The sequence below is a fragment of the Nothoprocta perdicaria genome, unplaced genomic scaffold (assembly GCF_003342845.1).
Source record: "Nothoprocta perdicaria isolate Ctin4 unplaced genomic scaffold, notPer1 scaffold_129, whole genome shotgun sequence".
In the NCBI taxonomy this organism is placed as follows: Eukaryota; Metazoa; Chordata; class Aves; order Tinamiformes; family Tinamidae; genus Nothoprocta; species Nothoprocta perdicaria.
The window spans coordinates 1133709-1148981 of record NW_020454416.1 but is presented as its reverse complement, the minus strand read 5'-3'; the positions used below and the strand labels follow the sequence as shown (position 1 = coordinate 1148981).

General features: G+C 53.9%; 1 protein-coding gene across 2 annotated transcripts in view; it reads left to right on the top strand.

The window, feature by feature from the left end:
• Positions 1–251: 251 nt before the first annotated feature.
• MAPKBP1 (mitogen-activated protein kinase binding protein 1) overlaps positions 252–15273 on the top strand; it is an 85443-nt gene continuing 70421 nt past the window's right edge. The window contains exon 1 of one of the 2 annotated variants that reach the window (XM_026033425.1): positions 252–565. In XM_026033425.1, the coding sequence (XP_025889210.1) occupies positions 449–565 (117 nt within the window). In that variant the 5' untranslated portion in view covers positions 252–448. The remainder of the gene's footprint in view (positions 566–15273) is intronic. The other variant, XM_026033424.1, reaches the window with a different exon arrangement.

Genomic DNA, 15273 nt, shown 5'->3' with positions numbered 1-15273 from the left:
GGCCCCGCGTCCCCTCCGGCGGGGAAACCGACGTGCGAGGAAAATACCGCAGTTCCAGACCTGTAAACGCCTCTTAGCTGGCACTGAAAACCCGACTTATTTATTTATTTATATTTTTTTTTGTAGGAGCTTGTGAGAATAAGCGTTGCGGTGTGTGTCGCTAACCCCCACGCTTGGCATTCCTTCCAGGGAACGAGCCTGAAATCCTGCTCCGATCTCCCGTTGACCCGCGTCGTTCCGTTGAGATTACAGCCGATTTGATCCGCTGGAATCTGCTGTGGGAAGCGCTGCGGGCTCCGTGAGCAGCTCTGCGGAGCGGCGTGCGTGGAGGGCGGCCCTGCGGCGACTGCCCAGGGATGTGAGCGGCCCCCGCGAGGCCGAGCGCGCCCGCCCGGGCTCCTGCCTCGCCGACCCTTTGTGCGGGGGGAAAACCCGCCTGGAGCCGGGGATGATGTCGGTGGAAGGGTCTACGATAACGAGTCGGATCAAGAACCTGCTTCGCTCCCCTTCCATCAAGCTGAGGAGAAGCAAGCCTGGCAACAAGCGGGAGGACATAGGCAGCAAGGTGGGTGCTCTGTGCTGCTAGCAGCAGGCTTTAAGTCCGTTGCCTAAGGTCTCGTCTGTACTAAAAATACTGTTTTAGAGGAGCTGGTTTAACTCTCGCGTCCTGCAGAGCAACTGAAACTGCAGCCATAGTCTGTCTTTCAGCTGGTGTATTAGCTGTGCAGCCTGTTCCTGCTGAAGCACAGCTCTTGTTTTGGAGGCGTGCTGTGTTTGCTTATGCTGTATGTGACTGAAAGTACTTAGTGTGAAGTTATTACATAGGAAAGCTTGGGGAGGGAATAATGAACCGTTTCATCAGTTTTCTACCTTCTGGTGTGTGCAGCCTTTGAGGGTGACTGGCAGCAGTGACATAATGCTGCCTCTTCCTCCGTATTTCCAACTGCTAACCTGCCTTATGGGCAACTAGCAGTACACAAATGCCTGCTCTTCCACATAAACAATGGCTCTCGGCCCTTGCAAAGGGATATTCCGTGAGCATACAGGGAAGGGTAGGATCATCTGAAACATGGGAAGTGCAGACGTGTCTCTTCGGTGCCTGTTTGGATGGGGTCTGTGTTCCAGCATCCTGGCTGAGCTCTTCTCGATGTTCCTTCTGTGTGGGAGTGCCTCAGCCTAACGTACTGCTTCTCCTGGGAATATCTTGTGTGGGATATAATTGCTTCTACCTCTGTAATTCGTCATCCTTGGTATCCCAGAGAATTCCTGCCAGTCAGTCATTCCCTGGGAATGGACTGGTGTCACGAGGTGAGGAGGATGATTTAACCTCGGCTGCGAGGAGGACAGGACCTGGGGACACGGCCCTGTGCTCACACGGAGCCTTTGAGTTAGGGGGCTCCTTCTCTCTCTCTCTCATTCCCTTGTGAGCTTGGGCAGATCGCTCAGCCTTTACATTTTTTCTATTTCTCCATAAATAGTAAGGTTAAGCCTCTTCCCTCATGAGGGCTCACTAGTAAATGAGAAAATGCTTGTAATCCGTGAATGCATAGAGCATTTGTTTGTCTAAAAGCAGTTGTTTTTCTGCAGTGTAGCTGCTGGAGTGAGGACAGTGTGTTAAATAGCAGGGAAAAATAAATGACACTTTCTTTAAGCGGTCTGTCCTTGGTGTGAAATTCTGCTCCCAAGGCTCTCGTTTAGGTGGGAGGTTCCCAGAGATGGCTGCTCAGTACAAGGAGCACAATTTTAATTTCTCTCTTCTCTCTTACCAAACAAGAGAAAAACCTGCTGAGTTTCCTCAGAGTTTCTGGAGGAGAGTTCTTAGTGCCTGTGCATGACCTCGGTGTACGCGTGTGCTGCCCCCAGTGTGGCCGGGCTCCTGCCAGTGAGACATGCCTTGTGTTTGTTGCTGAGGGCTGCTTGATCCAAGTTGCACAGACACCTTTGTTGAAACAGCCAAAAGGCACCTGTGCCAGAGTGTACAAGGAGTATTAGGTTCTGCCTCTGTAAAGGGGAGCTGAGAACTGCTCGTTCCTCTTCAGACCTGGGGGCTGCTGCTATAACCCCCACCTGCTGTGTGGTACCTGCTTTGATGTATCTTTTCTTTCCTTCTTGTATGTGCCTTTTGGAAAAGCTCCAGTGTATCCCCATGGCATCTCCCAGTGTGCAGCCAGGGCTGTCTGGCGCTCTGCGGACACTGTTCATTCTACACCATCAAATTAGCATTTTGTGTGTTATTAGCAAGAGCAGTAGACTGGCGAAATGCAAGGAAAGAGCAGTGTGATGTAGCAAGGGTGGCTTTGTGGGTGCTTTCCCTGATAGCTTTTTCTTCTGGGGACGGTGCTGCTGGAAGCAGTTTGCCATCCCGGGATCCTGCATGCCAGGTGCTGGAGGTGGTTTCCCAAGGCAGGCTGCTCTCCGAGTCGCTCTCCCAGCTCCCCTTTGGAAGGCAGGCTCCAGGGCACAGGCCCCATAGCAGAACTTGCCTCCTTGGCATCTGTGGGGATGCGCCCTCCACCATGTGTGTGCTCCTCTACCTTCCAAGGTGAAGCAGTTCCATGCTTCTGAAATATCAAGAAACAGATTTTTCTCTTTTTTGCTGGCTTGGTGTGAGTGTAAATCCCTTGGGACTGAAATGAAGCATACTCTCGAAGGGTTTTTGCTGACCTGCTGCAGGTGAGAAGGGATTTTTCCAGTCATCTTTGATGATGTCTCTTGGACTGGCTGAGAATTGCCTGCTCAGAGGTGCGTGAGACTCTGGTGTCATTGATTAGGCAGCCCTGGCAGCACGGAAGGGCCTGTGGGCTTTGTAGCCTCGGCCGCTTCTCTCTGCCGAATGCTGCCTGGCTGCCTGGGATGGAGCAGCCGTGGTGCCTGAAAGGTGAGTCCGTGCCCTGCACGTGCGGCCGCAGGGGACGTGGGAGCCTCCTGCACCTCTGTCGTTTGCAGCGAGCAGCTCCGTGTAAGACGTGTGGGAACCCGCGCTGGTTGCAGCTTTCACGGGCTGCGGCGCGACCGGTGGAAAGCACCCAGCTCTTCCCTAAACATCCCTGGATCCAGGAGAGACCTGTGAGGCTGCCGCGGTGGGCAGGGCCTGGGGCAGTGTGTGGCGCTGTGGGAATGGGCTGAGGCAGGGTCAGCTCCGGAGGCAGCTCCGTGGGCGCTCCACACGTGCGGCAGTGGGAACAACAGAGGTACCTTGTGTGACGGGGATCAGGGCCTGCACTGTGCTGCTCGAGGGCAGGACAAGGGACAACTTGTTTTGGGACTCTGATTTGTATTAGTCCGTATTTTTTGCCTATAACTAATGCGTGGTTCTGCTCTGCTGCCCCAAGATGTCTACAGGAGGAAGAAACCAGTAACTAACTGTGGATATTAAAGAGTGTAAATAGGGGGAAGGGACAGGAGGTGTTTAAGCAAAGCTTATTGACAAATTGCAGGTAATCCTTGGTGTAAAGCTAGAAGCTGAAAGCTGGAACTTCCCCAGACAAGCCGGTTTGCCCGAACTCAGTTTCTGGAGGATCACTGGGCCCACTGGCATCGTGGCTGTGCTGCTGGTCACTGAGCCCGTGGCTCCGAGCAGTGGAGAGCTGGGAGCCCACGAGTCTGCATCGATCGCCCTGCGCACTGGCAGGGCCGTGGGGAAGGTCGCGCTTAGAAGGATGCCGTGTTGCAGGCGGCAGCTGAGGTGCTGGGAGGAGGCGCAGGGGGCAGCCCCCACTGCTGATGTGTCCTGCTTGCGGCAGTGGCTCCGCACTGGTGGCGGTGGCACCTCAGAGGGACAGTGCCTACCAGGGTGTTGGTGCCGCTCCAGCTCTCCCTGGGGCTGTTCAGGGTCTTTTTAACCCAAACAGCTGTGTCTGTGTTAGTGGGGGAGGACCATCAATCAAACCAGATTAGGAATGTCAGGGCAGAAACAAATTGCTACAAAACTGCATGCAGGCTTTACCATACATGTGTAAGCCGGAGAGTCAAAGAAAAACATTTGGAATTTGCTGCTTGCCTGGTTGATCTCTCCTTTTTTTTTTTTTTTCCCTGAGCCAGCAATATTTCAAGTTGCCAGTTTAGATCAGTGGTTTGACTAAAACCTGGCATTCCCCAGCAGGGATGCATGTCGCACAGGGACTCTTGTATTGTGGCTTCCTCTTCATCAGATGTCTTGCAAGTGGTGCAGCTGGGTGCTCGCTGCAGCTCCACGATGCTGAGCTGGCCTTGGGCGGCTTTGCAAAACCTTTCTTGAGAGGAGCTGTTTGGAAAATGAGCTCTGGCTAAACTGCTTCTAGGCGGACAAGGCTTCCTTGTGAGGAGCTGTGGTTCTCCCACCAGCCTGTGGGTTCCTATCCACCTGATGGTAGCTCCCCGGCTCAGGAGCAGAAACACGGATGTGCCCGTGTGTCCTGCCTGTGAGCACGTGCGCACAGGCACGGATTTATGAGGGAAGATGATCCGTGGAAGCTGGAGACCCGTCGTGCTTTTGGTGCCCTCACATTCCCAGCCTGGTTCTGCAGCTCCTCGGTCCCACACACCAGCCTTAGCTGCAGGGCTTGGGCTGTGTGGGCTCATGATCTGGCTGCGTGCAGCACGCAGTCCTTTCTGTTTAAAAATACTGTAGCTTCCAACAGGAACCAGTTTAAACTGCTCCTGGTCTGCACTTGACCAACTGAGAGCTGCTGAACCTGAATGGGAATAGCGCCAAAAAATACATGAGTTTGATTCACTGATATAAATGCTTCAAAAATCGTCACCTCTTATTAAACTAGTTCAAGGTGCAGCCCAAGCTTGTTGCAGAGTAGGGTTTGTTCAAGTCCAGCAGGGAAGCATTGCGAGTCTGTGCTGTGGGGAGCAGCCTGGAATGGAGGTGATGCAGAGGGAGTCCCGTCTGCTGCCATCACCAGCTCTTGTGGCGGAATCTGGACAGGCCTTTCAGAAGGTGGGCATTTTGGGGGGCTGTTGTACATGACGTTGCCCCTCTCCGCTCCCTGCAGTTGGAGCAGTGCTCGGCCTGCTGCCTTTGGGGCCAGCACAGCCGCAGCAGCCGTGGTCCGGCTGCGGGGAGCCCCCGGCGCAACCCCAGGCTGCTCCATGCTCCTGTGTGTGTGGGGCTCGGCCCCAGCTGCTGCCCAGGGAGCTCCTGCACCTCCGCATCACCGAGCCCCACAGCGGGTCTTTAGGGGCTGCAGCCACAGGCACAAGGGATTTCATGTCTGGCTGTGGCCAGGCTTATATTGGAGCCTCCCGAAGCAGAGGACAAAGGCTGAGCAGTTATTTCTGCATCTCTGTGGATGGCCAGAGCTGGATTTCAATGACATGTCTGTACCTTGGGATAGAGTCAGTGGAACAACTGAGCCTGGCATAGCTCTTGGGCTGGTCATTTCCTTCCAGGCTGCTCTGGCCCCTTCCACTTCATCCTTAAATAGGTGGTGCTCACAACTGAACCCTTGTTTCTCCACAGTTTCATGTACATATTCCCCTCCCTCCATTCTTCCCTCTGTGCAAGTTATGTCTTGTCTTGAAATTCTGGGTCAATCAGGCTTGGTTGCCTGGCCTGAGTTGGAGGCTAATATGGGCATCAGGTGGGACTTCCAGTCACAACGACTTACGGTCGTCAAAACTGAAGTCTTTGTGCTGATGGGCTGAGGTCTAGTTGCTTCTGCTTCCAGAAGCAGGGTGGATGCAAAGGTTTGTTCATTTTATAGCCTGCAGTTGTATCCATGAGGCATCGCGACCTATTTTGCCTGAGACAAGGCTGCTGGAGCAGTAAGATGACAAGGTCAACCCCATTCTGAGGTGCTGCCAGGGATGGCCCCGCTGCTGCCTGCTGGGCAGAGCTGTTCTTTGCCTGGCGCAGTGCGGGCAGGGAGGAAACGGACCCCGAGCACAGTGGGAACAGCCCCGCTCCGGATCGGGGCCATCTGCCTCGCGGGCCCTGTGCCCGGCGCTGGCTGCGTTGGCACCTGGTGGGGTCTGGAGGGCAGAACTGCTGAAAGCCCACACCGGGTTTGTACTTTGCTCTCGTTTATCAAGGGTCTGTGGATTCCTACAATGACTTGTAATTTTTGATCACTCTCTCCCCTGCCTGGTGAAGAGCATAGAGGTGAGGGCATCGCCTCTATGTCCAGCTGAGGAGGTCAGCGTTGTGCTGGCCAGGCAGAGCTGAGCAGGCACTTTTTCCTTCCTGTTGATCAAGTCTTGAGGAGAAGTCGCCTGTTTGTCCCTGTGAGAATGAAAGCCAATACCCTGTGCTAGCTGGGGCTTGGCTTGTTAAAATACAGTTTGTTGTCTGGATGTGTGGGGCAGGGAGTGGCCCTTACCTGGTGCTCAGACAGTGCTCCCTAGAATGGAGCCCTGATGTTAGTGCAGAGAGATCCCGGCTGAGCTCTGAATAATTAACTACCCAAGAAGCTCAGGTTCAGCCTCCTGAGGCTTCTGCATGTGCTCCCCTCCCTGCCTTGGTGCAGCGGTCTCTGCTCAGGTGGCTACGGCGAGTCAGAAACATCCCGGTGTTTCCTTTCTCCGCGGTGCTGCTTACCCTTGTCTATGCCCTGTGCAAGGGAAGCCTGCGTGAGGCCCGGGGCTGCTGGAGCCAGCAGTGGAGCTGAGCCCTGTGTAGGCAGCAGTGGAGCAGAGCTGGGCCCTGTGATCCGTCCTCAAAGGCCTTAGTGCAGAGGAGAGTGGCTCTCGGGGCTCGTGGAGGCAGCGCTTCCTACCTGTGCTCCATTGCGCTTTGAACTGGCACGTGATGGGTGGCGAGAGCTCACCCAGCCCAAACAGGAGGGTGTTTTTCCTATGTGGACTCTAGCTCCAAACTCCCCCAGGAAGGCCGAGGCAGAACTAGAAACTGAATCCGAATCTCCCAAGGCCAAGTCTGAGCCCTGGCTGCAAAGCCCAGCCCAGCAGATTGCGAAGGATGCTCTTTGCTTCTCCCACCTGAGAGCTGCGGCTTCATTTAGGATTATTTGCCTGGAAGTCCCCAAGCCCCGTTGTTGTGCATGCAGACTTGGCTCCGTTGTCACTAGTAATTGTGGTAGCTCTCATGGTGATGACTTTCCAGCAGGCTCAGGCAGATTAGGCACCATATGAATTAGAGCTGTGGAAAGCCCAGTAAGCCTTGTAATTTCCTCGTGTCCCAGGAGAGCCACGAACTGTTATTAGTTACTGTGGGGAAACTCTGATTGGAAGTGGTGCTATAGAAAAATCTTACGAATTGCTGGTATATTTAGTGGTTCCAAGCCAGTAGCAATAAAAGCCAGTTCCACTTGTTCTCCCAAATACAGTATTAAAACTCACGATTGGTCAAGAAGGCCAATATGAATCAACAGCTAATGTGATGTTTCTTACCTGCATTCGAAAAAGGACATTTCTCCTTACCAGTGCAGTTCTTACAGTGTGTATTTGTTTTTTTAATTTTTATATCTCCCAAGAACTTTGCATAATTATGTTGAAACCTCCCCATCATGGAGACAGAAAGACTTTTCCTGTGGAAGAGAGAAGACTGTGGTGGGCTGTACCGCTTTGGAGAGCCGTGGCGTTAACAAATGCCCCGAGCAGCCGGTGTTTCAAGTGGCAGTGCTGAAGTGCTGCTCTCCCAAGTGTCCTGTGCTGAGCAGCCCTAGCCCCTGAGCCCTTCAAAAGGCTTTGAACTTTGTTGCTCACCTTTGAGTAGAGCAGAAGGGGCTGTTGTCCCTGAAGCTGTGCTTGTGCTAGTGATGTTTTAATTAGCAAAAATATAAAAATAAAATAGAAATAAAGCCACAGTGATCAAAATGGCACCCTTGCTGCAAAGGAGCTTGGGTTTGTGGGCTCTGCTGGGGTTGCAGAAACAAGAGTGAGGGTGTAAGGAGTGTGTCTGACCTGCTCTGTGTTTGGTGGCTGCTTTTTCTGCTCAGTGTCAGGTTGATTCGGCCCTTGGCTCTGCTCCATTTCCGCAGCCCTCGTGTCCTGGGCCAGAGGGGACAGGGACGGTGTCTGTAGGTTCCCAGTATGGGCGCGAGCGTGAGGGGATGCTGGCCAAGGCCTTGCCTGTACAGGGGAAAAACTGCAAGTTGAGCTTCTTCGGCAAGCTGTCCTCGTCGTGACGCGCTGTCCAAGAGCCAGCTGAACGATCCCGTCGTGCAGAGCCCGGCTGGGCCAGGCAGGACTCCCGCTCCTGCCAGCTGAGCTGCCGCGGCGCTGGCACCGGCGCTGCCGCCACGGGTGGGAGCGATGGGAGCGTCTGTGCCCTCAGCGGGCCCGGGGCTCGTCATCGGGGTGCTTGGGGAGCGCAGGCAGCGCCTGTGCGCCCGCTCTCTGCCTCTTCCTCTCCGCGTGCAGCAGGCGGGACCTGCCCGCGTGGCGCAGCGCGGGTTTAGGGCAGCTGCTCAGCTCCCCGCTCCGGCTCCCTGCGGCGGTCCCGAGGACCAGCATGTCATCGCAGGGGTCCTCCTGCCGAGCAGCTGAGCCCAAAGCTGCTGCACAGAAGTTTGGAAAGGCCCTCGTGTTGGCTTGTGGTCAGAGTGGCTTCCCTGGGGCTCTTGGGGCCATCCGATCCCATGGGCTCCTCAGGAGGCCGGCTGGGCTTGGGGACGTCCACCTGGGGCAAGGTGACATCCAGCGCTGTTGCTCCGGTGCCTTGGCGGGTACTTCTCATGGGTGCCGCTCTGGACTGTGCGTGCAGTTGCTTCCAAAGCCCCGAGCGGGCAATTTTCTCACCTGGGGAGGCCAGAGAAGGGCTGGCTGCAGCGTGGGGCCCTCCCTCTGGAAGCGGGACGTGCGTGGGGCCTGGCCTCCCGCTCCGCAGGGCGCTCCGGGGTAGGTGCCTTTGTAGGGAAGTTGTGCGGGCGGCTGCCGAGCGGGACGCTGTGTCGCGGAGCACGTGTAAACGCTGGGGCCTGGCGGCATGATGCTCTAAGTGTTTCTCTTTGGGTGTGTTTAATAACTTAATAGGAAGAACATAGTCAATTCTGGCTGGGTCTATGTTACTTTTCTTAGTGTGCCTGTGAGTGCAGTCAATTACAGCCTCCCGCCCCGCCAGCTTGCAGTGTGACCATGCAGATGTGCAACATCTGTAGCTGCACAAGCCTCTGTGCTGCTCTCCTACTGCCATGGTGACCTGGATGGGTTAAGCTAGAGTTGGATGGCAAGGGAGCAACGCTGGCACCTTTCTGGCAAGTGTTTAAGCATGACCTTAATTTCACGTGAGGTAGCGTGAGCACGAGTAGCTCGTTTTGCCCAGTGGCTATTCAGGTAACTGCCTCTGGCCGCTTGAAGAGTCAGCCTGTGTAGGATTCATTTCAAGCACATGACGCTCTGTGTGTGTGTGTGTGCGCGCGCACATGTCTATCATATATATGTATATATACACAAACTACATATATATATGAAAACACCTACATACAGATGTATTTAAATATATAAAAATGGAACTTCCTCCTCCCTCCTCGGCTGGAGTCCTGGTGGTGCTGACCTGGCCTGTTTGGGAAGGGCAGTTTCCTCCCTGAGGTAGTGAACAGGTTTGTGGCAAGGATAGAGCTGGGTTATCTGCAGCCCAGCAGCAGAGAGATGTTCTCGTGGGGAGTTCTGACATGTTGGTCATTGGCTTTTCCACATCACATAAAGATGAAGTGTCCTTTTTAGATACTTCTAAAGTGCTGATTATGCTTTGATCCTCATTAGTCTCATACAGGAGGATTCATGGGAGAGGGAAAAAAAAAGCCTTTCCCAACACCTTGTTTTTTTCCATGCAGTACTTAGCTGTCACAGGGAAAGCATGGTGTAAAGGTTGTTTTGCTACATTCTGGGAAGAAATGGTTGTTCTGGTGAGAGCTGTGGTCGTTGCCGCCTGTGGAGCAGGCCTGGCCCATGGACCATCGCCTCCCAGGGGTGGGAATCTAGGAGCTACCGCGTCCGCCGCAGGCTGCTGCCCGGCACGCGGCTGCGCTGGCCTCCCTGGGGTCGTCGTATCCCCGTCCAGCGCTGGGATTTGCATCCTGCAGGTTTGTGGTGGGCACGGCCCTCGGCAACATGACTTTAGGATCTCTGTGCCCAGCTCCAGGTGAGATGTGGTTCCATGGCCCTGCACTTTCCCCCTTGCTCTTTCTCAGCACATGGGGCTGTGGGTGATTCACCAACATCAGCCACATCAAAGCTGATGTTTCTGAACGAGCAGGGCTTGCAGAGAGCCCTGCAGAGCTGGCTTCTCTCTGCCAGGCTCTTAGGCTCGTGGGGTTCCTTTAACTTGCCAGTGGCCGCTGGCACGCACCCGGTGTTGCGCGTCTGCCCTGACGCTGCCACGCACTCTGGCCACATCTACGTGGCAGCTGGACGTTGTATCTTGATATGACAAGAGCTGGCTGTTAATTTACAGCTATCAACCTGTTGGGGCCAGACTGAAGGTCTGTCAGTACTGTGCAGGTGACAAGTGCCTTGCTTCACCTCTTGGGGCATAAATTTTTCTGCTTTGGTTTTATTTTGCTAACACAGCTTGTATTTCTGCAAGGGTAGTCTGTGGTAGTCAGAATGGAACAGCAGAGTAATAGCCTTTATGGGACATTCTTTCCAACTGCTATGGTCTAAACATATGTACACCAGCATTGAGTTACTTCTGCCTGGAAATAAGCCATAGAGCTATATATATAATATATATTTGAACTGTTGCAGTAGTGTTGTTGGTATAAATAGGGGGAAGAGGTAGCACCAGGGCTTCCCTTCCTTACAGCTGCCTCAAGAGGACTTCCCTGTGCTCCATCTTCAGTGACAAAAAATGCGGAAAGTGCCTGAAGGCAACACAACAAAATGCTGTGTGAATGGACTCCAAGGAGGAGCATGAAGAGTTGGGGACTTGGGTCGGGAGCGCTCCTGGTCTTGCGGTTGGGAGCGCTCCTTCTGGTCTTCTCTCCCTGTGCTGCAACACTTCTCAAGAGCCTTTCAGGGCTCGGCCTGTAGTGCCCTGATCCTCCAGGGCCTTGGGGTTTCTTCTGCAAGAGCGTCTTGGGTCCTGGGGACTCCAGAACTGCTGCTGAGTTTTCTTGAATCCCTTCTGAGAGGCATTTCCCTGCCCTAGCTCCTTAGAGGAGCGATGCAGGAAGCCCAGGAAGCTTCCCTTTGCCTTGGTCACGGTGTTGGGCCCCAGGGGAGGCACAACATGTTGTGAGGAGGGGTGCTGTGTGCTGGCACCTCATGGGGTGTTGGATGGGGCTGCCATCCCCTGGAGCTCACGGACTCGCTTGGGGCTTCTCCCAGGGAGCGCCTGTGGGCAAAGCAGCTTCGTGGCGGCCCTGTGGGAAGCAGCTCGGCAGGGAGCTCGGCCCTGCCAGCCCGGCTGCTGCTGCAGCAGGTTGTGCCCGTTCCTGCGGCCTTCTCCGTCACAGATAGATTTTTATCTCGACAAGCAAAAATGGTGGGAAGTGACCTCTCTAGAGATAGCAGAAGGTGCCGATAAGCCCTGAATGGCCAGTTTTAGTCGTTGCTCGTGGCGGGTGCTAATTGCCTCTTTGAACTGTACCTGCTTGCTCCTCGCTGGCTAATTTGTAAATGGATACTCCCAGGATGTGGGTGCGTGTAGCTGCCTTATTGCAGGTATCAAAGTGTGAAGGCTTCAGCACGTACGAGGGACGAGGTTTGCAAGTAGAAATCTTTCCTTGAGCCAGCTGATGGAAGGAAAGCAGCAAGATTGCCGACACACGGGTACATTCTCAGGGTTCAGTGGTCTGGAACAATTCTCCCTGGACAATGCTTTCTGCCGTGTTGCAATATGAAAAACAAAAATCAGAAGCATCGGTCGCATTCCTGCAGCTCCACCAGACCATGAGCGACGCTCCATCCAGCCCCTCTTCCCCGGCCGGTGGCAGGAATTCCGGCCTGGCTTGGCGCAGGCACACGCGGCCGCTGTGGAGCAGCGCGAGCAAAGCCTGTGTGCGGCTGCTGCCTGCACCGCAGCGAGGAGCCCAGCAGCCTTCCAGGCAGCCTCTGACTGCAGAACATGGGGAAAAGGCACTTGGGGCAGGGCAAGCATTGGAGACATCCCTGGTGCAAAGGACAGTCGGTGGGGATGGCCCTGGCCTGGCTTTGCTGCCTGCTCTTGCTGCCTGTCCTTCGGGCGTGCGCCGCTTCTCCTCTGTTTAAGCCCAAAGGCATGCCTAGGAGCAGGTCGGGTCTTTCTGAACTGCCTGTCATTCAAAGGTGTTTCTTAGAAAGATGAATTCTGGTAGGTAAATCCTTCTGGGTATGTAAATATATCCCAAACCATCGATTGGAAAACTATCAATCAGGAATATTAATTTTTTTATTCTTTGCTAAGACTGGTGTGGTGTGGTTTGCTTTTCTTCCCTCTTTCCCCCAGCAGAAATCTTTGCTGGGGCTTCCTGAAGTCCTAAAACACGGCTGGAAAGATGTCATAGTAGTTGAGATACTTTTTTTTTTCTCTTTAGCTGTGGCAGAGGCCTGTGGTAACAGAAACAAAGCAGTTTTTAAGCCTGTGGATAAAGGTTGCTTCCTGTGTGCATCACTTTACTGATAATTCTACCAGTTCCCCATGCTCCTGAGCCTCAGCAGGTCCACTTTTCCAGTGTCATGCCTGTTGTTTCACGGCTTTCAGTCACATCAATGGCAGCCCCCTCAGTTTTCCTTTTTGTAAGTCACCTTAAACTCCTAAAACGAGTCATCTTGTGTAGGCTGTTGTGCCTCTTGCTTACAGATTTTCTTTTATTCAGTAAAGAAAAGATGCCTGGGGGAAAAACAATCCCAGGAAGAATTGATTTAAGGCAAACCCTGTGGAAAAGGCCAAGTGGAATAAGTAAATGATTTAATGGGTTTGTTCGAGATTACTTGTGGTTATCTCCCTAATCTTTTCTCTGTGGTTTGTTGCCTGGTGGTGTTTTCCTCTGTGTGTCCAGGAGGGCGGGAGAGCCCCTGGGTGTTTCTGGCTGCCTTGCTGGGACGCGGTGCCTCCAGCGAGGCGCTTCCAGCCGCAAAGGGAAGGACCTGAGACCCACCACGGACACGGGGGCTCCTGCTGCCTTCAGGCTCGCTGCACCTTTGGCCCGTGTTCGTCTGTGTCCCGGCTCCTGGAGGTTTCCGGCTCCTTTCTGGGCGGCAAAAGGAATCTCCTGGGTGCTGAGTATGCGTGTTGATGACAGATGTGAAGAGCTCTCTAATTCTTGGGTGCATAAAGGGCAGATGATGATAAAGGCTCTTCCGTAAGGAGCTTATTGCTGGGGCAGAGGGCAGGCTGCGCAGGAGGGGATTGTGGAGAGCTCGGCGGGCCGGGCCGCATGCGGGTGGTGGGGGGGCCTGGGCGCCTCCTTCTGAGTATCCTGCTTGGTTTTTATTTATTTATGTATTTATTATTATTATTATTATTATTATTATTATTTTTATTTTTATTAGGGTTTTTTGATCATGACCACAGCGTTTTACCTCTGCGTTTCTGAGTTTTGCCACCCAGTCCTGTCTGGTCTGTTCGCATGGCCAGCTGTGTGCGAGGGCATGTTGCTGCCTGCTGTGGGCACGGGAGGCCTCCGTGCTCCTCAGGACTCCCTGGAATTACTGTGGGACAGATGATAAATACGGACCATCCCGGCAGCCTTTCTGCAAAGGCTGGGCACTAATCTCTGCTCCCTTCTGTAGGGCTGACGTCTGTGTGGTAAATGCTGTGTACTCTGTCCTTGCTCCTGCATTTATTCCAACTTGAGCATCTTTTAAGCTGCTGATTAATTGCTTTTTATGTAATTTAAATCAGCTTACAGCAAAACCATTTTCTGCCCCCCTCCCCCCCCCCAAGGAAGGGAATACTTGCTTTCCCCCCTGGAATCCCAGCGGATTCTCCCAGAATCCCAGCAGTTTGGAGAGGTGCACACAGGGAGGACGAGACTTCCCATCCTGGAGGCGTTCAGGTGTCCGGGGCTGCAGCTTTTGGGGCTCAGAGATGAACCCTCTGACCACCCACTGGGGAGCAGGTATCTCCACTGCCCAAGGCATTCAGCTTTTATGTACAAAGAATCTATTAAAATCTTTCCCAGGGACTTAAAAGCGGTACTGGGAGCCATTCTCTTCTCTGGAAAGGGAACCCACAAAGGGAACCCTTCTCTGACGCCCACAAAGTTGCCTCTAGAAGGGGAGGGCCGGGGGGATAGAGACAGCACTTACAGGGGCAGCTTAGACATGGCATAGGGTAACTTTTTAGACAGAACTGCCATATAAAATGGTGATGAGGAATAAAAACAAATTGATTTGTCACGGGATGTTATACATGAGTAAGGAAATCACAGATGAATAACACATGTCTCCTCAGCCACATGCTCATTAAACCCCTTGTCTTCACCCTTTTCCTCACCCTGCCTAGTGCCGGCTTCTGTGTTCCTGCGTTCTTGTTTGATCTCCAGGTCCCCCCTCAAGCCCCCCGGATGGAGGCTCGGCCAGGTGATAGTCCCTTTATGCCAGAATGGGCTGCTAGAGCTGGGAGAGGCTGCCTTGCCCCTTAGTGCAGAGGGCTGGGATGCAGCAGCTCCACTTCTCTGCTTTCCCTCTGCAGGGTTAACTAGGGAAGGCTCTCGGGCCCTTTCTTGCAGCGTATCTGCCCTGTGTCCATGTTTAGTTTGAACGTATGGGTTGTTTATAGAGTTCAGCGTGAGGTGATTTAGGACGGAGCCGCTCACCGTGGCGGTATCAGCGCTGGAAAGGCAGCGCTAAGGCGCGGGTGTTTAATCTCTCGGGAGTCGGGAGTTATGCGGAGTTGCCAGTTTCCTTGGAGCGGGTGCCGTGACTTTAGCTCTTGGCGGTCGTTGCAGGAGCGGGTCCAGCTCTGGCTTTGGCAGGGATGGATCCTGCCAGCGCTGCCCGTGTCCCTCTTTGGCTCCCTTCCCTCGTCCTGTCTCGTTTCTCTGCAGCGCTAAAGCCTGTGCGAAACGGAGGGGGAAGATGAGCGTGGAGGGAGCTTTCCTATCTGGGAAGCGATGATTAACGGTGATAAACAGTGACCCTCACGCTCAGAGAACCATTTGTTCCTGCTCCATTTCAAACCTTATATGAGTAACTGAAACGCTGCCCCGGGGAATTGCATTCACTTTTTTTTTCCCAACTTTCTTTCCCAACTGGAGCACTTTTCCTGCCTCTCCTTGGGCCCCGTGCGGGCGGTTGCGGGAGGCGCCACGCGGTACCGTGAGCTGCTGCCCACGGCCAGCAAGGCAGGAGTTGCTTCCTCTGGTCTCCACTGCTGGGACAGATTGATGGAGGAGCATGGCAAGCCCTTCCTTGGACCTAATCCTCTTATGGATAATTCTGTGTGCTGGGGGAAGGTTGAAT